Source organism: Cricetulus griseus, chromosome 8 (assembly GCF_003668045.3).
Source record: "Cricetulus griseus strain 17A/GY chromosome 8, alternate assembly CriGri-PICRH-1.0, whole genome shotgun sequence".
Classification (NCBI taxonomy): Eukaryota; Metazoa; Chordata; class Mammalia; order Rodentia; family Cricetidae; genus Cricetulus; species Cricetulus griseus.
The window spans coordinates 82,897,791-82,921,961 of NC_048601.1; the positions used below are offsets into that span (position 1 = coordinate 82,897,791).

General features: G+C 45.1%; 3 protein-coding genes across 4 annotated transcripts in view; 1 reads left to right on the top strand and 2 right to left on the bottom strand.

Moving 5' to 3' along the window:
* The window catches only part of LOC113837158 (sperm motility kinase 2B-like), a 47,876-nt gene extending 33,661 nt beyond the window's left edge, over positions 1-14,215 (bottom strand). Inside the window, exons 1-8 of one of the 2 annotated variants that reach the window (XM_035448989.1) lie at positions 11,385-14,215; positions 10,881-11,053; positions 10,122-10,690; positions 9,513-10,017; positions 7,530-7,619; positions 6,620-7,352; positions 6,401-6,470; positions 6,002-6,295 (exon numbers count right to left, since the gene is read on the bottom strand). In XM_035448989.1, the coding sequence (XP_035304880.1) occupies positions 11,017-11,053; positions 11,385-13,192 (1,845 nt within the window). In that variant the 5' untranslated portion in view covers positions 13,193-14,215 and the 3' untranslated portion in view covers positions 6,002-6,295; positions 6,401-6,470; positions 6,620-7,352; ... (2 more) ...; positions 10,122-10,690; positions 10,881-11,016. Of the gene's footprint in view, positions 1-6,001; positions 6,296-6,400; positions 6,471-6,619; positions 7,353-7,529; positions 7,620-9,512; positions 10,018-10,121; positions 10,691-10,880; positions 11,054-11,384 lie in introns of those variants that run through there. The other variant, XM_035448990.1, reaches the window with a different exon arrangement.
* LOC113837096 (sperm motility kinase-like) overlaps positions 1-24,171 on the bottom strand; it is a 73,725-nt gene that overhangs the window by 31,977 nt on the left and 17,577 nt on the right. The gene's annotated exons all lie outside the window — the stretch shown is intronic.
* On the top strand, positions 22,861-24,034 carry LOC113837159 (sepiapterin reductase-like). Its single transcript, XM_027430202.2, has 2 exons — positions 22,861-23,214; positions 23,573-24,034. The coding sequence occupies exons 1-2, from the start codon at positions 23,016-23,018 to the stop codon at positions 23,698-23,700; spliced, it is 327 nt and encodes a 108-aa protein (XP_027286003.1). The 5' UTR covers positions 22,861-23,015; the 3' UTR covers positions 23,701-24,034.

Genomic DNA, 24,171 nt, shown 5'->3' on the forward strand with positions numbered 1-24,171 from the left:
CTTATATTGAAGGAGCTCCTCCCCTGCTTGGAGGTCTAGTGACAAAGGGGACCCTCACGGCTGTGGCAGAGGCAAGAGGCAAATGTTTTGAGTACACAGGAGGCTAGGGAAGTTTCTCTGAAAGAATGCTGGGATGAAGTTCCCATAAGCAGTTGTGCAAAACCAGGGCGCTACTCTTGGGGCAGGATGGCCACCAAGGTGAAACCAGATTTTGGTTCATGCTATGCCAGAAACACAATAAACCGAGAAAGGGATTGAATCTTAAAACTATGGTATATCCGGAGAGCCAGCAGTCCAGGAAGAAAGCAGATTAATTATCTTAGAAGCATGTATTCCATCTCATTTCCAGCCAGAGAGAAGGCGATACGGCTGGCAGGAAACACAGACAATTATCCTGGAACTCCATTTTGCCTCCATTTAGCTACATTTCCGAGAGGTGATACCTGTTTTTGTTTCATTATGTTTTGCACTCTTTCCTCATCTGCGGATGTTTGCACTCAGGCACTTCTTGAAACTCGGAGTCTACTGATCTTAACATTGTAGTCCTTCATAGGTGGCTGGGCTGGCAAGTTAAAACAAGTGAGAGTGTGTCCATGCTAAGCCAATAATATGTGTATTTTGGTTCCTTTCTACAGTATGGAGTACAAGTGTGTCTTCTAATTCAGAATATGAAAGTGTCTCATCTGTCCACAGTCATTCTTCATTACTAGTAGTAGCTCTGAGATCTGTGTCTTATGAAAGACATGCACCTGGTTGTCAGAATGGCTTCTTACTTGCAAGAGAATTCTCTAGCATGTAAAGATGCATGTATGTAAAATAAATACAAATTAAAGCTATTTTTCAATTCCATATCATCCCAGTCAAAAGGATTATCACCAAGAAATAAATGACAAGTGTCACTGATGAGACAGTAGTGTGGTGCAGTTACTATAGAAATAAGATTTTGAAAACATAATTAACACTCTCATTATTTGCATATGATATAAGTCCATATGTAGAAAATTCTGAGGTGTTCAAGTACAAATAAACTAAAAGGCCCATTTCTGTCTTCATAATACTTCTATAAATCTAAAATTTTTAAAAATAAAAGTCTTTTTTGAGAAGTAAAAAAAAAAAAGATGTATGTACCTCAGAGCACTCCCTGTGTAGCAGGAGCAGCTGTGACTTGCAGTGGGAATTTCTGAAGCATTCCTTTGTCTGAAACTAACACAATAATAAACGTTTGAACCAGAGTGGGAAAACAGTCTCATTCTCTGTAACTTCTTGGATTTACTTTTGGAAAGCCTGTCACAAGTGACTCCATTCTTACTGTTGCTTTTGTGTCCGGGTCCCCTGAGGACACTGTCCTCCAATTGTAACCCTTCTTATCCAAGTGCTGGGGTTGCAAAGAAGCAACACCACACCCAGTGTGACATGATTCTGAGTCTGACACCTTTCCACATGTCTGAAGAATGTTCTCTGAAGATACTGTTGATTGACCTCAGTGGTTTGATCTTATCTCTCTTCCCCAGGTTGTCCCAGTTGGGTTGATCTGATTCTATGTTGAGTGTGGGAACAACTGAACTATGTGAAGGAATCAATGCCAATAAAACCTTTATGTCCAGTTTAGGCAAGGAGGAGGTATAGAAGGAATGGGCTCTTAGGCCTATCTGGAGTCTATTTTTTACATTTTGTTTTCTTGTGGGTGATAGTCTAGCATCTCCAAAAACACCAATGAGGTTCCCCATTACAGGTTGTGCCTCTGCAGAATGTCTGCAGACAATAGCCATATAATTCTTTAACTACTTAAAAATAAACTTTGGACGAATAAGGGAGAACAGTGTTAATGATCACACATAGGTGTAGTAAGTGGATTATGTGTCCAGAAGCAAGGTATGTTTTTTGGCAAGGTGAAGACATTCAGAACAGCATTTTAAAAGCAGGGCTGCCAAAATGGCAACATGGTGGTTTTGTTTGTTTTTAATTCTGATTGGTGTTGGTTAAAATAATAATAGAAACACCAAAAGAATTATATTGGCCATGATGAATTTTGTATAAAAGTGAACACATGTTGATCATTCTATATGAATTAATTGTCTTTAACTGTAAACAAGTTCAGACATAAACCTCTACACACAGATACATGAGGTATTAAATGTACCTGGAAATACTTACTTATAAAAGTCGTTATTTTTTAAAAGTGGTTGTTTACAGATGTTAACATAAACAAATTGGACTTAATGACCATTGACTCAAGACTGGGTTTCCTAAGTAGTTAAATTCTGACAAACCTAACAAAAAGGATAAGTAATTGCCTTAATTATTCTTTAAGGCATTTTTGCAAATGCTGAGAGCAATTAATGTCTTACAAGAGCTCCCTGTTTTAAGCAGAGCGAGCACTGGCTTTTAGGTTGTGTGGATGTACTTAATCTTGACCTAAGGAATCCCTAGAGCAGCCCAGGACCCAGCACCGAAGGCCTTGTGCATCTCACTTTGACCCTTTGCCACTCATTCAGCTTCCTGGTTTTGCCCTCCTATTTTTTCCTTTCTTTTTCACTTTGAAAAACACAGTCATTTTATCCTATTTTACCATACAGAAACCCTTCATTATCTAAAATATTCCCTTTCATTGGGCATGGTGGCACATGCCTTTAATCTCAGCACTGGGTAGGAGAGGCAGGTGGACCTCTGTGAATTTGAGGCCACCCTGGTCTACTCAGTGTGTTACAGAACAGCTATGTAGCTATGTAGAGAGGCACCATCTTAAAAACAAATAACACAAATAAATGAAATATTCCCTTTCTCTTTTTTCCTGGCAAAGTATTCTCATACTTTCTTTCGAAAATTCTCATGATTGTTTGGAGAAGGGAGCCAGTAGAGCCACTCTTCCCTATGTGGTGAGGTGGTATTGCTGCTGGCTGGTTCAAAAAGATTCTTGGATGTGAGCATGGCTCAGAGCTCCAGTAACTGCTCTGCTCAGGATTGTCATTCGGAAAATGGATGTGCTGGGTCTGAAAGGGGCTCACAAGACATAACAGTTGTGTCCTCCACATGATGGACAAGGAGTGGGGATGTCAGGGTGGACTACAGATCCATCTTACTAGGAGTAGGTAGGGCTGAGGCAGGGATGAGCCCTCTGTGAAGGCCCTACTGAGCCAGGAGGTATGAGCACATAGCAAGTGGCCAATACATTTCCTCATGTCGTGGTAACCCCAAACCATAAAATTATTTTTATTGCTACTTCATAACCGTGATTTTGCTACTGTTATAAATAACAATGTAAATACCTGATATTTCCCATGGTGTTAGGAGTCCCCTGTGAAAGGGTCATTCAATCATACTCCTGGGGGCCCTACTCACAAGTTGAGAACCACTGTCTTTAGCAGGTGCATTCAGGCAACCAGGCTGGGAATCGGGGACAAACACTAAGACCTGAAGGAAACAGGAAGCAGATGGCATGCTTCACAAGGATGGGGCCAAATGTGCCATGCCAGAGTTGCTCATCTGTGGTATTCCATGGGGTCACAAGGAAAATGATGGGTACCCCTTCCACTGTCACATTCCACTCCTTGGCCTTTGGTTTACAATTATTCTGGAGCCACCAATGAGTTGCCTTCCAAGGTCTGCTGCCCAGATTGAGGGCAGATAGCAATGTCTACTTAATGCTACTCAGAGATGGGAGCCATTCCAGACACTCCTGACCCTGTGGTACCAAGTGAGAGGAAAGAGAGCAAGGTTGGGCTTATATCACAATATTAAAGGTGGGGTGTTTGAGGCTTAACCCTTTGTCTTTTACTGGATCAGGTCTTTCTAATGGGGAAAGAAGAGGCTTTGCTGGAACTTGAGCTTGGGAACACAACACTGTGATGTAGGGATCTCGAATAGGAAACACAGTTCTCAGGACATCACATCTTCCTGCACAAAAGTGCCATCTCAGTACTGAAGACCATAGAGCCTGTAACTGGGTAACAGCAGAGAGGGAGCAGTTTATATGTGTGCTGCATACAAGTCATAGAATTAAAGCCAGATCTTCTTCCTTCCTGATCTACAAGTGAAGACACCGGCTTAGAGTGGAGAAGGGACACACCCAGTACCCCATGGCTAGGGGCTGGAAAGGGGAGCGGGCAGGGGAGGAATCACATGTGGCTGATACAATATCACTTCCCAGTGTTGGTGTCTGCCTCCTCTCTGTGACAGTAGATAGACACACCATCAAACAGAGCTTACATGAGTGTTGGGAGTGGGAAGGTCAGGGACTCACATGCTTCTCTCTTCTGCAGGGCTCAGGGAAGGTGTGCAGGCAGGTAGAGCTGTCTCTCCCGGATGCCAAGACTTGACACCCAGCAGTCTCCCATGGCTCCTTATCACATCCGCCAGTACCAGGGTGGAAATGGAGAGCAGAGGAGAGGAGGAGAGTGGGGAGGACAACATGAGGAAATGGGATGGTCAGCTTGGGGGAAGGTCAGTGAGAGAGAGCAAGGAAAGAAATATTTTGAAAGAGGGAGATATTACGGGATGATCAAGGAACCTGGCACTCAGGATCTGCCCAAATCTATAAGGATGGCCCCAGATAAGATGCCAAGCAATAGTGGAGGAGGTACCTGAACTGGCCTCCCCTGCAATCAGATTGAGGTCTCCCTCAATTGTCATCATAGAAACTTCATGCAGTAAATGACAGAAGCAGATGCAGAAATCTACAATTAACCACTGTACAGAGCATCTGGAGACCAGTCAAAGAGAGAGGGGACTGATAATATGAGCAAAGGGGTCAAGATCAGGGTGGGAAAAACCACAGAAACAGCAGAACAGAGCTAGCAGGATCTCACTGTCTCCAGAGAGACAGTTGGGAAGACTGCATAAGACCAAACTAGCCCCACACAGCTGAATGCAGTTGACAGTGGTGTGGCTTGGGCAGTGTGTAGGGGACCGCTGGCAGTGAGAAAAGGATCTATACCTCATCCTCGTGCATAACCTGGATGTCTGGAGCCCATTCCCTATGGAGACATACCTTGTTCGGCCTAGACACAAGGGTGACGGTCTTGTTCCTGCCTCAACTTGGTGATTGGACAGACTTCTTGGACTACCCATGGGAGGCCTAACCCAGTTTGAGGAGAAGATGCCAGGAGGGGTATGTAGAATAAGGGGAATGCAGGAGGAGGGGTGCTAGAGGGAACTTGCATTGGTATGTACAAAACGATGAACAGATTTAAACAACAACAACAACAACTTCTTGGAACAATGCATTTTATTTCTAACAGAATAAACATAACAATAATTTTGGGGGAGATGTTAGTAGAAATGATGAAGGTTATTTTCATTTCTCCTTGTGCCGGGCCGTCTGCCTAGTCTCAAGCTGCAGAGAACAGAGACAATAGGTGACCCAAGTGCTAACAAGCTGGGATCATCTCCTCATCAGCCCAACAACTGCATCTACTCAGCAGTAATAAGCTTCCCAAAAGCCTGGCATGCTGGGTCCTGTCAACCACCTAGCATCCAGAGAGGATGACCCCAGTGTTATCAGCAACATCACCCTGTCTCACTCTCCTGGTTTTGCTCACCAGGATGCTCCTGCAGAGATGGTCAGGACTTCCAATGGCTACCTTGTCCTTCAATTAACTTTGTGTTTCTTTATCACTATACTTGCTTTGGTGTGTGTGTGTGTGTGTGTGTGTGTGTGTGTGTGTGTGTGTGTAGACATGCTCACATGTAATATGTTTACACTTGTGTGCTTGTGCATCTGTGTCCTTGTACACATTCTCGTGTATTCTCAAACTTTGATCAAAGTAGCATATGTATTCTTTCAAATGTCAACTCGCAGATGCTGTTACAGCTTGTGTTTTCAACACAGGCTTTCTCCAGGTCAACAAGGTGGATGCACCTGTAGCCAATAGTGGTGGTGGTGGTGCATGCCTTTGATTGAAACAATTGGGGGTCATGCCAGTCTGGATATAGAGACAGGGCCAAAGAGCGGAAGCCTGTCTAAAAATGAATGAATAAATAACAAAACAATAAGGATATGCACCTTTGTCTCTATGTCCAAGTGCTTGGTAGCAAGCCTCAGCAGGCCTGCTGCTTCTTTCCCATGATTGCTGGGGAATGTACTCATATCTAAAAGGGAACGAATCACTCAGTGGGCCGACAGACACGTTGCCAGTCCTCTTGTGATTCTGAATCTCGCCCTGGTGTGAATTTCATTCTTGACCAGCCACCCAGTCATCCTCATTGTGGAGACCAGGTCCAGGAGAAGCAGCTCTCTATGTATGACATTTTTTCAGGGACATTGCCTGGGTGGCCCAGGTTTGAAAGCTGTTCGTTTCTTTATTATGATAAATGGGAAAGGGGGAAAGAAATAAGGAAGAACAAAAGTATGTCAGATGGGTTTAGCAGGGCAAGCCTCCCTCCACCCCAATCACAAACTCACCTAACCAACCCAGTTGTGGCCTGAGTTGAAGCAGGGACTGCAGTAAATCAGATGCACTAATGACACGGAGCTGGTAGAGAAGGACCACAAGGGGGCAGCACAACATCAGAGAGTCTCACAGCTTCAAGAGCTGGCTGCATTCTTACTTATTGACACAGGCTGGGTTCCCCATAGCCTCCAAACCTCCCTTCACACACCTCCCACATGATCAATACTTACCGAACAGCTCCTCAGTGCAGTGCACAAGGGATGAATCAATGCTCAGGCCAATTCCTGATGTGAGTCACACAAAATATTCACTGTGCATCTGGATGCTCCGTTTTCATTGCTCCATTTGAACGGTATTCAGATTCACAAGGAATATGCGGTTGTGATGGGATGCCATGTCATTGTTTTCTTAGATATGGGCATTAAGGTTTGAGAGTAGGGATTGTTTATTTAAAATAGTGTCATTCCTCCCACACTGGCTTCAATCTTTGTGTTGGAACATACCTTGACTGCCTGATCCTCTTGTCTCCAACCCCAATACCAGGCAAGCTCCACCTGGTTTGATTTTGTGCTGGGCAAGAACCCAGGAACAAGAACCTATGTGCACGATGGACACACCGACACTAGTCCTGCTGTTCACCTTCAGTTTTTAAAGAGAGAGATCTCACACTGCAACCAAGCTAGATTACTGTTCCTATATCACCCAGGATGGCCTTGAGTCTATGGCTACTCTCCAATCTAAGCCTCCACAGTCCCGGGATTATCGGCACACACCCTCACCCTGGCTCTGGCATCTAGTTTAAGAAAAATCCACCAAGTGTCTAGAAAGGGCAAATGTGAGAGAGTGAGACCCCACAGGTGAGGAGACTAAACCTTCAAACTGTGGGGGTGAGGCTCCATCTTCCTAGGGTCATCAGCTGCACATGTGGACATGTACTGGTGTCCTTCCATCTGTCCCACGGAGCTGCATAGACAGTTAGATGAGACCAGTCTGAGGGCTGCTACTCGGAACAGGCCTTCAAAGATACCTGGCTATACAGGTGACAGTCCTGGGGTGCTGAACACTGACCCGAGTGTCCTCAAGGTGGCATGGGATGGTTACAGCCTCCTTTACCTCCCTCCCATCCAGGTCACAGCTCACCAGCTTAGAAGAAGTGTGGCATCCTGCTACAACTCATGTTTGTGGTACTTCAAAAGACTCTGAGTAGAATGTCTGGTCATGAAACAAAAGCTAAAGAAAACAGGAGAAAATGCAGGGTCGGTGGTGCTGATCTGTAATTCCATAGGGATGATCCAGAACTCCAGGTATTCCTCAGCTACATATCGAATCCCAGACTAGGCTGAGATACAGGTGTGACTCAGCTGGGACACCTATTGCCCATCATGAAGGAAGCCCTGAGTTTGGTCCCCAGGATAAAATAAACCAGGCTTGGTAGAGAATTCCTGGAATCCCTACATTTGGCACATGGAAGCAGAAAGATTAAAATTTTAAGGATATCCACAGTTACACACATCATTTAAAAACAAAACCACAAAACCCACTAAGATTAGGTGCACACCTGTAGCTCAAACACTCAGCTGGCTGAGGGTAGGGCGTTGCCAGTCCTTGGCAGTCTGTACTACATACAGAAAACCTGTGTCTATGTAAGAGGAGAGGAAAAAAGAAAGGATTTCTCATTTGAGAGGACTGATATTTATGTCACTGTTTAGTTTAAGAGTCACAAGCTTTGGAAAAGAGAAGGAAATACCATGAGTATAGATAGGATCTAGACAGTATTTAGGAACAAAAGGTAAGGCAGGACTGGAGAACTGTACATAAGCTCTGTGTGTGTGTGTGTGTGTGTGTGTGTGTGTGTGTGTGTGTGTGTGTGTGTGTGCAGGACACATCCATGACCACATGGGGTTTATGTGTATGTGTGTGTGTTCTTGTCTGTCTGTCTGTGCTCAAACTTTGAGCAAACTTAATAGACCCAAAATATTCATCCAGTGCTTTTACAACTTAATTATTTTGTTTATTTCTTCACACAAGGAATCTCTGTGTACACCTGGCTGTGCAGGAACTCACTCTGTAGCCCAGGCTGTAGACAAGACTCACAGAGATCAGCCTGACTCCACCTCGAATCCTGGGTTTAAGGGGTGCTCCACTACCAAGGGCTTCCACCTTAAAATTCAAATCAGGTGTCTCACTGATCTAGGCCAACAGGGAACCTATTCCTGCCTCTCTTTTACACAGGCCTAAGATGACACAAGGATGCTGCCACAGCCTGATTTCATGACTCCTGTGTCCATATCTCAGATTTCAAATATTCAGAATGTGCATGTTTTTTGGGAGATGGAGTGACACTCAGCCTGGAACTTCCTACACTGTCCTGGACAGTTCCTACTTAACAGGGCAGAGTGGTTCAGATCCAGAAATTCGGCATTGGGGAGTTAGACAAGAAGAGGATCCTACTCAAGGTCATCGTTGCTTACAGAGCAGTCTGCCTGGGACAGATGAAACCTTGACTAAACCACAAATGCTCACAGTGTCAAGTGCACCTGAGGAGGACTGAGGCAGCAGCACCGCACGAATACAGTCAGCTTGATCTACACACAGACTTTCAGTCTAGCCTGAATTGCAGGGCAAGACTCTGTGTGAACCCTAACCAACAAGGAAAAGAGTTTGTGGCAATGCTATTCCAGTTAACCAAAGTGGACAGAACCAAATGTCAGAAAATAAAGTGTTAGTGTGCATGTGACATCTTAGCACAACTGTCAGGGAAGGAAAGCCAATTTCTATCTTGGATGGTAGACAGAATGTGTCCCTTAGCATACTTCTGTGAGTCTGTTATTATTAAGGTGGGTGATCAAGGTTTCATGTTTGTTTGCTTGGTTTCAGTTGCATGTATCTATTCCAGTCAATTGTATTTTGCTTTATGTCTGCATTTGGTTTTGCTGTTTATGGACTTCTTCAGGGTTTAGTGATATATGTTGTGGGGGGGGGATGCAGTTTAAGACAGAGCCGCTCACCTGCCTGGCACTTGTTCTTGTACAAGCAGAGACACACAAAGAGACAGAGATGGAGTCAGGGAAAGACCAGAAACAGAGAAGAAAGGGAGGGTGGAGGTAGAGGGAGGAGACTCACTGCATATTCCAGTGGTTGGAGAGCAGGCGAACAGTGTAGTTGCATTACTTTGAACAGAACGGCAAGCCAGATCTCCAAACCGCTAGACAGAAACTCCTGAGACGTTCTGCTGAGCTCTCTTGAGCAGCTCAGCCTGGTACAGTGACTAAGACCAGCATAGGATCCTGGGGAATCTCCTTTGCCAGAATAGTAGATGGTGGTTTGGAAAGCATTGGGTTATAGGGTGCTATTTCCACCTCAAAGTGGAATAAGTCACACCTTTCTTCTCGGATTAGGTAAAAAAAAAATATATCTTCCTATGAGCTTAGTGTTGCTCAGAGGACAAGTCACACAGAAGAGAGAAATGTGTTCCACAAGGTGTGGAACACAGATGATGTCCCAGCAAAATGATGATTCTAGGATCCTTCTCTTCTTGGGTTCAATTTAGGGACAAGCTGGACAGACAGACCATCGACATCACTCACACAGACTTTCTGTGTCTGGTGCCATGACATCTTGGGACCATCTAGGGAGAAAAGGACACAAGATGAGATCATACTGATATGACTGTAGAATGGACAATAATGGCTCCCAGAATCTCTCCCAGAGGATGTGCAAAAGGCCACTTACCGGTAGGAGGACAAGCAACTTGCAAAGACACAGAGAAATGGAAGCATCTTATGGAAGCCACCGTCCCCAGCAGAGAGCAGACTGTGGCTGCCATTAGGCAGGGGCTAGAGGAGGTTGCTGCTACCTCATAAAGGTTTCAGGTTGACCATGATCAGGACATCCATCATTGCCTAACGTTGTGGCAAGTGGTGTTGAGTGCAGAATCCAGTTGCCACTGTGAATCGTGGCCTTGAAGAAGCATGCATGGAGAGGCAGTTGGTGATTAACCAGAGGGCAGAAATAGGGCAGAGAGAAGACTCGGCCGCCCTTGGAGTCATTTATAGATGAGATTTTCCCAAGCTTTACTATGAGTGGGGTCTGAGGACTCAGGTATTGGAACTTGCTGTGATGACTTTTGGAGGTTTTTGCAAGTGGTTGGGAGGAGGCGGCCCTCTGGAGAATTCTGCAGGGCTGCCTGCAGGGGACTTTCTCAAGCTGGGATCACACCTTTCTTGTGGCAGATGGGACAAGCAGACTAGGAATACTGTCTCTGGGCGAAAAGGCTCACCCCATGGAAAAGACCATATTCCCTGTAAAGAAACAGGGAGCAAAGGACAGTCATTACCCAGAGGGCAGTATGTGATGTTTATTTTCCCAGGTAGGGGAGAGGGCAAGGGGCTATTTTTGTTCCATAAGACAGCCTCAGCCACCTTAGGAACTCTGCCCTGCCCTCTGAACAAGACACCATGGAAAGCCTGCCCCTTCTGCCAGGGATTTTACCTGATGAGAGCTGAGCTGGGGTGGACAGCTGTTCTTCCTTTGCAGGAGGAGCCTGTGGACACTGCCTCCTGGACGTCTGGCCTGGCTTCTGTAGGGGCTGTCCACATCTCAGCCAGACCAGTCCCCAACCCGTGGCTCACAAGCCACGGAGCTGGGGCTGGACCTCTTCAGAACTACGAAGTAGAAAGACACAGGAAGGAGAACCTTAGTGACTTTGGACACAGAGAACTTACTGTGATGGCCCTGAATCATCTAAGCAGCCCACTGGTCCTCCAAGGAATCTCTGCTTCCTTTGCCCATGCCCCCATCTCCTGCTCTCCCTACTCTGATCAGCATCTGTGCTCTCCAAATGTAGCCCGATGTCACACATGAAGGCATCCTCTGGGATTGTTCTTTCTGTAGGGACAGGTTGTTAAGTTCACAAGGATGCCACAATTGGGCACAGCCATCCTCTGTCACAAAGGAGAGCAGGAAAAGAACGAATAGAGAGGATATTTGCCCCACCTGGATCTGTGGGTGACTGCAGGATCCCGTGTCTTTGGAGCCAGGGTCTTGCAGGAGTCCTGTCTTCTCTTGGCAGGTGGCAGGCAGCAGCAGCACAGGTGTCTGAGGCAGTTGACCATTATTTTCTTGACCCTCTTCCAGCCTGAGCGCCTCCTGTTTCCTGAGGAAGCTGGGCCAGCATCCTCAGGCTGGCCATGGGTGATGGCCTCCTCCTGTGTGATGGTGCGTTCCTGAGTCAGAGCATCCTCAGGCTGGCCATGGGTGATGGTCTCCTCCTCTGTGATGGTGCGTTCCCGAGTCAGAGCATCCTCAGGCTGGCCATGGGTGATAGCCTCCTCCTGAGTGATGGTGCGTTCCCGAGTCAGGGTCCTTAAATGGGCCACTGTCTCTTCCATAGTGATCGTTGCTTCCAGAATGATATCTTCATGCTTTGTGATTGTATCCTCCTGTGTGATGGTGCGTTCCCGAGTCAGAGCATCCTCAGGCTGCCCATGGGTGATGGCCTCTTCCTGAGTGATGGTGCGTTCCTGAGTCAGGGTCCTTAACTGGGCCACTGTCTCCTCCATAGTGATCGTTGCTTCCAGAATGATATCTTCATGCTTTATGATGGTCTCTTCCTCTGTGATAGACTCAGTCTGAGTCATGCTCACTCCATCATCCATGGTCATTTCCTTTGTCGTGGTCTTCTCCAGAGTCATGGTCACTTCATGTGCCATGTCCTCTTCCTGGGTTATGGTTGGGTCTTGTATTATGGCTGCTTCCTTGGTTATGGTCACCTCCTTTGTTACAGACACTTCCTTGTTGTTTGTTGCTTCAAGGCCGCAGTCTCCCCCAGGAGACTGGTGTTGGAGAATCGGGTAAGTGGCCATCACCTGGTCGTACTTTTGGTCTCTCAGAGAATCAATGATTTCCTCAGACTTATACCCCATGACTGTCATGGTGCTGACAATGCCACGGCTCACGGTGCCAGGGTGTTTCTGTGTAGACACAGGTGGTGAATGTGGCTTGCCCTCCCTTATCATGGGGCACATCAGGATTTGGTCAACGGTGGGCCTCCTGTGTGGCTTGATCATCAGCATTTTGACAATGACATTGAAAATATCTCTGGAAACGTGCTCAGGTATTCTTACGTTTGCAGCCAGGATTTGACGCCTAACACCTTCAGAAGAGCTATCCTGGAAGGGAAAGTGCCCGACCACCATGAGGAAGAGGAGGACACCTAAACTCCATATGTCAGCAGCGCAGCCATCATAGGCCTTCTCTAACAACAGTTCCGGGGCACAGTAGAGCAGAGTGCTGCAGAAATCCCTCAGCTTCTGCCCTGGGGTCACTTTAGCAGCAAGGTCAAACCCAGAAAGTTTGGCATTACCCCTGCAGTTGAGTAGTATGTTATTGGCCTTAATGTCTCGATGGGCAATATGGTTTGCATGGCAGTACTGCATTGCAAGGAGAATCTGGGTAAAGAGCCTTCGTGCCTCGCTCTCCTGTAAGGACCCCAGTTCCAGAATGTGCCGAAGATCTCCCTGTGATGTGTGCTCCATCATTAAGTAGGTGGTGTCTCTTGATTGGACCATACCAAACAACTTAATAATGTCCGGATGCTGAAGAGATTTCATAATGCTGACTTCAACAAGAGAGGCGTTCTTCTTCTTCATTCGAAGAACTTTTACAGCCACACAGGTTACAGTAGGAACATGGAAGGCCAGTTTCATTTCAGAAAAATGACCGTGGCCTACACTCATCATCATCTTATCGTCAGTCATGAAGGACTCCTCACAGGAGTAGCAGACCTCCCTGCCTTGCTCCATGATCAAATCCTTGTTGACTGGCTAGAACCAAATTCACAATGGGGAAGTTGAAAGAAAAGGTTCATATCGGGCCCAGGAGAATGGTGATAGCTGATAATTCCTATGTCCCAAAGAAAGATACTCAGAGACATTGCAGACAACCTAACCAGGTCCTTAATGCTCACAAGGAGAAGAAAGCACCTTCCACAGCATTGGAGTACAGAATATGACACCAATAGTGTTGTCAGGTATCAACCGGAAACTCATAGAAGAAAATAAAGGTCACAGAAGCTAAAAGCCAACATTGGGGAGGACCATGATCCTCTACCTGTACCCAACACTCAGAGACGAGGCTCTAGTAAAACCAGAAGCAAGAACAGTTGCCAAGACAACAGATACCCCAAAACCCAGTGTTACTGGGTGGAGAGATGGCTCGGGAGCATTCACTCAGAGAGGAGGCAGCTCCTGAAAACATTAGGATGTAGTGACAAAATCCTGTGTTCCGTGACATCCCAGGGCTTGGGACTAACATCTGTGGTGCTTAAAGATAACATCATTCATCATACGATACCCCTTAGACCTGAAACTTCCCAAGGAAGCCCAGGATCCCAGACAGTGGTCTGATACATTCAAAATGATCAAGAAAATATTTGTCAGCCAGTACCCTAAAACAAGAGGTGTCGGAGATGGAGCTATATCCTGGCAGCCTGGGCCCTTATTCTCTCAAACAAAATGACTTAGTTATGTCACTTATAAACAGCGGAAATTAGTTGGTTGTGTATCTGGACATTAGCAAAATAAGATCAAGAACCAGGTGACTGAGTGTAACAGGACTGCTCTCTACTCTAACTGGTACTTTGTATGTATTCCCCCATGATCAAGTAAAAGCATGAACTCAGCCTAGGAAGCCATTTCTTAAAGGCCACCTGTTTTACTGTGTGACAAGTCTTTAATGCTCCTGAGTCCGCATTTGTTAATAGAGTTGTTTTAGGATTACAGTTTCAACAGGGACCTTGCAGAACACAGATATGTATTCATTTATACATACACTACACATAAACTACACACACACACACACAAACACACACACAAAAAAACTCTCTCTCTCTCTCTCTCTCTCTCTCTCTCTCTCTCTCTCTCACACACACACACACACACACACACACACACACACACACACACACACTAACACCCCACAATCAGACATGATCCAAATAGCTGTGCCAAGCCTGAGGAGAGCCCTGCAGTGTCAGCTGATACACCTTATATAAGAGCACAAGGGGAAAGCCAGCATACCTAGAGCCTGTGTGAATAAAAATAACCTTGGATCAGAGGGTGGAGGCAGGAAATGGATAACAGGAATTAGCTATAGAGAGGATGGAGAACTCAGGATTAGGGACAGAGAGATGTAACAGAATGAGTAGGGGCGGAGATAGAGATTCAGGTCATTTACTTTGGGACAAGTGGAGAGACACTTTAATTGTAAGGGATTGGTCCAAGTAGGAAGGTCAGCTGGTTGCTTCTCATTCTCTCAGACTTTCCAGGTTTCCACCCTATGACTGACTCCCAATTCTTTATTGGTAAATGGAACAATAGAATCTTAATTAAACCTACATTTGGCAGCTACAGACAACCTGGTGACAACAGGACCGGATATCCTGCTAGGCCTAGGTCTGAGAGGTGGGGGCCAACTCTGCGTCCTTTGGTCACCAATGGTAGTTAAAAATATCTGTAGATTTAGGATCGGCTGATAAGCCAACTTAAAAACAACTAGGTGAGTACATGGCAATTATTAAATTAGGAAAGTGAATGCATGAGGACCAGCAGTTCAAGTCCTCTTTGGCTACTCAGTGGCCTTGAGGCCAGCCTGTACTACAGAAGACCCTGTCTCACCAAAACAAAAAAAGCAAAAGCAAAGAGCAGAAGAGCAAGGACTGCTTTGGTTTTGTACATATTCAAGGTTCTCAATGTTATAAAACGACATTTGCTGTGAGATACAGCTGATGGACTCAAGCTTGTGTGACATCAACAATTGAGTTGGCAGGGCTGTCATCAGCCTTTTCCTTGTTCTTGAAGCAAAGCTACTGTTGCCTCCCATCAGAATTCTAACATGACGTAATAAAATGTCCAGTGACTGATTTTGGAGTTCAAACTTCAAGCTGAACATCAGGGAAAAAAAGCAGGTGGCCACCAGCTTCTCACCTCTTCATCAGGCTGAATGGACTGATCCTGTCTCCATGAGCTCTCACCAAGCCTCTGACTTGTCGGTGGGGCTGAAGAATGAATGCCTCATATTAACTACATGTTCCTGTCTTTTATACACCTCTAGGTCTGGGATTAAATGTGTGAGCTATAATTCCCTTTTAGATGGATTCAATCTTGTGTAGATGTGGGTGGCCTTGAAATCTCAGAGATCCTTCTACCTCTTAATCCTGAGTCCCATGATTAAGATTGTGTTCCAGCACCTCCTAGCTTCTGGCTGCTGGGATTGAAGGTGTATATGACCACTGCCTGATCTGTATAGCTTGATGCTGATTTTGCTTTCTGAGTCCTCAGTCAAGCGTTAATAAATCCTAAACACAGAAGTCATCTGTTTAACACATTAAATGGACCTCACAGGACCTTCCCAGAACCAGCCATGAAATATAAACCACAGAAACTGGACAGCCTTTACAACAGGTCAGGCAGATTCTTTCCTGTCAGTAAGACTTTCACACCACTGAAGGTATCCAGTGTGTACACATTCCAGACAAAAGCACTGCTTACAATTCTAGCAAGCTACATCACCACACGGTGAAAGGGAGACATGGGCACTGTCCAGCAATGGGCAACAGAACCCTACTTGCCAGTTCTCTGTCATATATGACATTTTTTAAAGACACAGAGGCTAGAGACTCTGTCATCCTCAGGACCTGGTGAAACCAGGAAAGAAGCTGAAGGACTTCCCTGTTGGACAATGAAGTTCCTTCTACCTAGTGCTTCTCCACAAAGGATGAAAAGATTAATTTGCAGGAGGTGGTAAATGCCTTTAATACCAGTACTTGAGAGGCAGAGGCAGGTGGATCTCTCTGAAATCCAGCCAGCCTGGTTTACAGAGAGAGTTCGAGGACAGCTAGAACTACAAAGAGAAACCTTCTATGGGAAAGCAAAAAAAGAAAGAAAAGATAAATAGGAGTTTTGTTAAACTCCAGCTTGGCAAGATCAGGAAGACAGTTTTGTCCATAAAATGTCCCCATTTTTCAAAAGGGAAAGGTGTTTGGAGCAGTCTGGAGTCTGTCTGTGTGTGTGTGTGTGTGTGTGTGTGTGTGTGTGTGTGTGTGTGTGTATGCCGTTCTGGGCAGATGACTCCAACACTAGGTAGTTTTTGTTCCTGGACTTGTTCTCTGAGGTCTATGAGCCCCAGAATGGATCTTTTGCTTCAAAACCATTATTGTTTCCACCCCCTGAGCATGATAACAAACTAGCTTTAGGACTATAATGCCCCTTAAGATAGAAAATGAAAATGTCCCATGAAAGGACAACTTCAAGCCAACAGAAGACAGGAGATGGTGGAGGGACTTGTCCCACCACAGACAGTTCTTTTCTTCCTGGAAGAACAGGCTCTCTTTACACTTTCATTTACTCTGTTCTTGAAGAATTTTAGCTGCCCTGTTCCATACATAATATCCAAAGAATGGGATCTGACTATTTCCTCTGACCTTGCCTGTCATGAACTTGAACTGCCATGGAGATCCTAAGATAACCACCTAACAGGAGGCTTTCTGCCAAAGCACAGAGACATTGCTGCCCTTCTTTAAGAGACCATCCAGTGTGGCCTGTCAGTCCTCTGAACAGGAGTCCACATGATTTGGCCTGTACTCAGCAAGTAAGAGGCTGAATAAAAAGGAAAACACTGAGGGACTTGGAAGAGGTGGACAAGAGGCAGTGAGATCAGGGGAATGTGGTCAAGTTTTGTACTCTGAGAATGCGGTATAGTTGATATAAACTAATATTTTTAAATGGTGAAAGAAAGATGAGTCCAAATAAAATGACACATTAAAATAGAGTAATAGTCTAATAAATTTTCCCACATTGTACCCCAAACCAAGGTGGAAGGAAGGAAGGAAGGAAGGAAGGAAGGAAGGAAGGAAGGAAGGAAGGAAGGAAGGGTTATTTTAAATACAGAGAAACAAAGCTCTAAACCCAGAATCTATGAACTTAGAGGGCAACTCACTGTGTTCAGGCAACAGTTCAAGAATATCGAAGTACAATTACACTAATATCCAAATCTAAATTATGTCCAACCAGCTAACAGCTTCTGCACTGTAAGGACTGAAGTCAGCCTAAGCCAGAGCTGTTAGTGCATAGGTGTCTGTCATTGTGAGGTCACGGCAAGAAATGGACCAATCACAGCTCAGCACACCACACTGGATTTCCTTACATTCTGTCACCAAGGACACAAAAGCTAGTATGGTCAGTGTGGCAGTAGGGGCCTGATTAGACAGGCTACACTCAAATGTTTGTCCCCAATGTTGCCCAGTGAGTCAGTTCTTTCTTTTAGACCAACTTCCAGATGATGTCACCTGGTGGGAACTGTGTCTAAACACCTGAATCTTGGTGGCACATTGACACCCAAATTTTAACCAGGATGAGTTTCACTTTAATAAGAAAACAGTGAATCATAAGAATAAAAATGGGACCCAAAGATTTGGGCCTCCCTTGCTTATGGACTCTGACAGTCTTCAGTTTGTAGGTGGATACTGTTTTGCTTTTCATTCTGACCCTAGTCTTCTGGGACAAGTTTGTAAAAAAAAAAAAATATCAGTATCTCTACAGTCAAAGTTTTTATTTTATTTTTCTCTAATGACAGATTTCTGGTTTCTATAGAATGAATATATTGAGATGTTGTGGCAAAATGCTGTTTCATTTCTCTCTATGGCCTGGGACTAACATCTATGGGGGCTAAAGATGATATCATTCATCACATGATACCCGTTAGCCCTGAGACTTCTCACCAAAGCCCAGGAACCCAGAGGCAGTTGCTTGATATGTTCAAAATTATCAAGAGAATACTTGTCTGCCAGAACCCTAAGACAGCAGGTGTGGCAGATGGAGGCATAACCTAGTACCCTAGGCTCTATGATGGCTCTGCACACCTCACTCACACACACATGGCCCCATGGACAGGAAGGCTGGTCTGGTCAGAGGGGCAGAGGGACCAAGGAGGCTATTTGCACTCAGTTACCATTCTCTGTACCTCCCATGACCCACTTCCTCTTTCTAGGGTTGATTGCCCAGATTTTCCACAACTTCAAAAACAGGGAAGGCCAATTGATAGGGATCAAAGTGCAATCACAGGATCATTCCTTGGACATTTGACATCTCAACTCTAATACACACCCTCTCAACTTTAATACTTTTAGGGGGAATCATTTGAAGCATAACAGGCTCCAGATGTTGTCCTTCACTGGATTATGGACGATGTATATCTGCTGCTGTGATAAAACCTCATGACCAAAAGCAATTTTAGGGAGATTTATGACACTTTCACTTCCCAAATATAAGCTACCATAAGTGGAGTGCTGCTATTAGAGGTGTGTGCCACCATATTCAACTAATCCTTCACATTTGTTTTGTTGAACAAGGATCTAGGTAGTCCAGGGTGGCATGAGTGTCAATATGTAACTTGGGTGGCCATGAATTTGTGATCCTTCTGTCTTTCTCCCAAGGGTGACATTGCAGCCATAGGACACCACACTGGGTTCTAGGTCCACTTGTTTATTACTTAAAGCCATGTCTCCTATAACCCAGGCTGGCCTCTTATTGGAAATGTTTAGCCAAGGCAGGCCTGAAATTTCTGATCCTCCCCCTTTTACTCAGAAGGTAGGATCAGAAGATCAAGGGCTAAGAGGTACAAGGATCGCGTCCAATTGTTGGATTTGAGCTATTTTCAGCTTGGTACTGCCAGTTGCTATGCCAGCATCCCTCGGCTTGTTTGTGTGTGGGAGCCACATGGAGAGTGGCTTAATGGGATTGGCTGGAGAGTGGCTCCTCAGTTAAGATCATTTGCTGCTCTTCCTGAGGAACCAAGTTCAATCATCAGTTCCCACAAGTCAGCTCACCCCTGTCAGCAGATCCATTTCTGGGAACCAGACCTTTCTCCTGGCCTCTTTAGATGCCAGGCACATGTGGTGCACATACATACATGCATGTCCACATTCATACATACATACATACATACATACATACATACATACATACATACACACACATTTGGTGCACATTTATACATACATGCATGCATGTCCACATTCATAGTACTCATGTAGTGAACATAAATACATACATATGTAGTGCACATACCAACATACACATGTGTGAACATACACCCATACACATGTGTTACACATACATAGATACATATGTGGAGCACATGATACACATATGGTACACATACATACATACACATGTGGTGCACATACATACATACACCCATGCTGCTCGTACATTAGTACACATATAAACATACATCTGTGGGACACATATCACATATGGTGCACATACATACATTCACATGTTGTGCACACACATACATACACAAATGGTGCACATGTAGACAAGCACCACTAAAAAATTAGTCTAATTTTTTTAAATGAATATAAATTGTAATATTTTATGTGTGCAAATGTTTGACTGTGTGTATGTCTGTCCTGTGGAGGTCAGAAGAGGTCATGGGATCCCATGGAACTGGTGTTATGCCCACAATGGAGTTGCTGGGAACCAAACTCAGGTCCTCTGGAAGAGCAATCGGTGCTCTTCTGTGCTGAGCTGTCTCTCCAGCTCCAAAAATAAGCATTAAGGACACTGCATCCTGAAGGCCTAACTTAAAGCCCTGTGTTTGATTGTATAGGGCTTGTTTGGAAGGCAGCTTAATGTAGTTCAGGCTGACCTGGAACTTAAAATGTGGGTAAGGATGATGATAAATCAGATCCTCCTGCCTCAGATTGGACTACAGGAATTACAGACAGTCTCACTACCCTGTGTCACTCTGTTACACTGTTCAAAAGATTAAACCATGCTAGACATAGGGCTCACCAGTGAAGAGTATCGTGTTGTGGAATATTACCGTAACTGTGTAAAGGTGTGTACTTTATGCTGCATTTATTTAATTATGCAAAGATGTGTTACTTTTGTTTCTGATACATTTGTTTAATTATGTAAAGACGTGTTGCTGTTTCTCACCTTGCCTGCCTAAACTGCCTGATTGTTCTAATATAAGCTGAACAGTCAATAGCTAGGAAGGAAAACTATTCTCTCAGGCCTGGCAGGCCAAGGAATATATAGGATGAGGACTCTAGGCTGGGGGAGAGAATGAAGAAGAAGAGAAGAGGAAGAAAAACAGGGACATGTCCAGGACCATAAGCCAGGCATCGGCCAGCCAGCTAGAAAGTGTGGGACAAACAGAAGAAAGAAAGGCAAAAACCCAGAGTCAAAACATAGATGAAAAGGTACAGCTAGCCAAAAATAAGCCTAAGTTAAGAGCAAACATTCATAACTAACAAGTCTCTGGGTCATGATTAGGAAGCTGTCTGGTGGCCCAAGAGAAAGCCTGTTACAGCACATGGTTGCTCTTCCAGAAGACCAGGGTTCAGTTACCAGCACCCAGAAAGCAGCTCACAAATGTCTGTATCTTCAGCTCCAGGGTTTCCAAAGCCCTTTTCTGACTTCCATTGTGCATATCACACATATGGTACACAAACATAAATGTAGGCAAAACACCAATACAAAATGAAAATAATAAATAAAATGGTTGTTTGGAGAAAATAAATTTTTTAAAGATAGAAACATCTCCATATACTTACTTTCATTTAAGGGATTTTTCTTTAATTTTTATCTCTTTTTTTCCCTCTGTGTATTTACAGATGTGCCTGTTCATGTGTGTAGGGATGAGGGTGAGAGGCAGGGGTGGTTGTGAAGGCCACAAGACAATGTGTGTAGTTCTATGTATCCATCTTTAAAATGTTTTCAAAAAGCAGATTCTTTCACTGGCCCAGAACACCTCCCCAAATGGACTAGGTTGGCTGGCCAGGATGTCCCAGGGATCTGCACTGCCTTCCCAGTGCTGGGATTACAAGCACCACATCACATGGATTTCATTAAAGATAGTTTTTCAAGACACATAACCCTAACTCTCCGTTTTTCTCTCTCTCTCTCTGTCTCTCTGTCTCTAAATAGATACACACACACACACACACACACACACACACACACACACACACACACACACACACACAGAGAGAGAGAGAGAGAGAGAGAGAGAGAGAGAGAGAGAGAGAGAAGGTATATCAAAAACCTCTTAGTTTCCACTAGTCTCTTGAGTTTTTCATTGTATGATTAACAAAAGGAGTAGAAGGATCTTCCAGACTATAGTGTGTTCACGGCCAGCTGGGATATATGAGACTCTGTCACAAAACAAAACACAATACAGAAAAAGTGGGTGGGTGCTTGGGGAGATAGCCTGGTCAGTAAAGTGCTTGCCTTGTTGAGTTTGAACCCCAGAATCCACTCTAAACACACTAGACGTGGCTGGGTGATGGCGGTGCTTGCCTTTAATTCCAGCACTCAGGAGGCAGGGACAGGCAGATCTATGAGTTTGACACCACACTAGTTTATACAGTGAGTTCCAGGACATCCAGGACCACACAGAGAACCCCTGTCTTGAAAAATAAAATTAAATAAAATAAATTGCCAAGGTGCTGATTTGGCACCAGAAAGTTGTTTTTTAAAAAACATATTAAGAAATATTCCTGCTCTCCTGTAGGCTTGCAGGACTTGCATGCCCCTAATTCTCCATATCATTTGCCTAGGACAAAATCCTCATTCAATAAATAATTTGAGACTTGAGTCCGGCCCCTTCTGATTGCCAGCTTCACTAATCTGAACCAGCTAAATTAATGAGCACAGCACTTGTAACTTTCCGAAACAAAGAGGGGCTAGTGACTAGCTAGGGAAGAGGGTCTAGGAGCAGCCTGCTTGTCTGTCACTGTGATCAACTCTAGCTCACCTCATGCTGAGAATGGACTGTAACCATCTCTTTCTCATACTCTTTTTTCTTCTCTGCTATCTCCCAAGTGTTGGTCTACAAGTGCATACCACCACGTCTCCTAGTGAGTTTTAGGTTATCATTTGACATTACAAAGTGGTTTAATACTTTCAAGACATGGGTGTATGGACTAAGGTTGCTGTCTGAAGCTCCCAAGGAATCAAGGTGTGCTTTTACTATTTAGAAGGGTCATCATCTTGTTTATGGCACTGTTGTGATCATTGGATTACTTTTCCTGTGTCCTTTGCATTTTCTCCTGGTGGAGCTGCTGTGCTCTTCCAGAGAAATCTTCTGTCACCCACAGTGCAAGGGGACCCCAAAATCTACACATGCAAGGAAGGACTTGATCCACTGTTGTCACTGGTTGTTTCCTCTTATGCCCTGAATGAAGACAAACCACCCTGGTGGAGGAAGCTGGTTCTGGAACAGGGTGGAAATTGAGGACACATGTTCCCAGGAAGAGGCTGACCTTGTAGGAGAGGCTCAAGTGGAATCAGCCTGCTCTGCATTGGGGATGGGGATCCTGCCAGGTCTTGACTCTGTGACTATTGTTGTTTTTCTCACCCAGACACTGGTGGATGCTTGTCAGCCCCTCTGAAACATTGTGCCGAGGGTAGGCCCTGCCCTGTGGTGGTTTAGTAGCTGTATGCTCCACTGAGCTCCAGGCATGGAGGAAGGCAGATTGGGTCTCACTGTGTGTGTGCTGACAGGGCCTCCCGAGGCTTTGGCCACACACTGGCCCTGTTGTGGTCGCCAGGTTCCATGCTGCTCCTCAGGGCATGCAGTCACTTGGCTCTGCCGCACCTGGAGGAGGAACTTTGCACACAGCATCCTGGCCTGGGATTGGGGCGGGCAGCAGCTGACCTGGACACCGAGGCCGTAGTACAGCAGCTGTTGTGCACAGTTTGCAAGCTCCCCAGACCAAAGGGTCAGCAGAGCCTGCTGCTCATCAACAATGCAGGTGAGACTCCCTACCAGTCCAGGGCTGAGGCCTCTTTTAGGGGGTAGTACCTGAAAGTCAAGACTCCAAGCAGAAACAAGATGTCCCTGTAGGGTTAGCACAGGTTCCTTGTCTAAAGCTCCTGTGAAACTTTCTCCATTGCCTTGAGCAATGCCCCCTGGCAGGAGCAGAATTCAAGTTTCTGAATGAATCCCCCTACTTTTCTACAGAGCTCTGAGACAGGTGTATTCTTAGCTTGCATTAACAGCATCTGCAGAACTGAGGTAGATGTGAAAAATGGATATGAGGAGAAACTGCAGAAGGCTGAGGAGAAGAGAGCCCCCGCTGCTGTGTCATTTCTTTGGTCCTGTTTTTTCAGGTACTCTTGGGGATATTTCCAAAGGCTTCATGAACGTGAGTGACCCAGCAGAGGTGAACAACTACGGGGCTCTAAACATGACTTCATGCTCTGCTCAGCTCCGGCACCCTGAAAGCCTTCCCAGATAGCCCTGGCTTCAACAAGACTGTGGTTAACATCTCATCTCTGTGTGCCTTGGAACCCTACAAGGTTTAGGGGCTGTACTGTGCTGGGAAGGCTGCCTGAGACAGATTGTACAAGGTCCAAGTTCCTGAGGAACCCAGTGTGAGCTATGCTCCAGGTAAGTGGGTGATACTTCCATTGCTGACCCAACATGGCTGGAACCTTTCTGGGGCTGGAAATGTGGGGAACTCATCAATATTCTCAGAAAAGAATCTAAAGAATATGTTGCACCTTGCCTCATGACTCCTCATCTTGCAAGGAAAATACAGACTAAGAATTTAGAGCAGGAGGGGCAGAGCTTAGGAGTTGCCTGACTGGCACATGGGAGAATACACCCATACACATAAGCACAAATACGTTACAATTAAAGAACAAAAGACCACATTGCCTTTATATGTTTAGATGTGTGTTTTTCTTCCTCAAGGACCATATGCTCT

Coding starts and splice junctions, on each gene's coding strand:
- LOC113837159 (XM_027430202.2), top strand. CDS start 23,016: ATGCTGCTCCTCAGGGCATGCAGTCACTTGGCTCTGCCGCACCTGGAG. Junction 23,215..23,572: donor GCTGCTCATCAACAATGCAG/GTGAGACTCCCT, acceptor CTGTTTTTTCAG/GTACTCTTGGGGATATTTCC.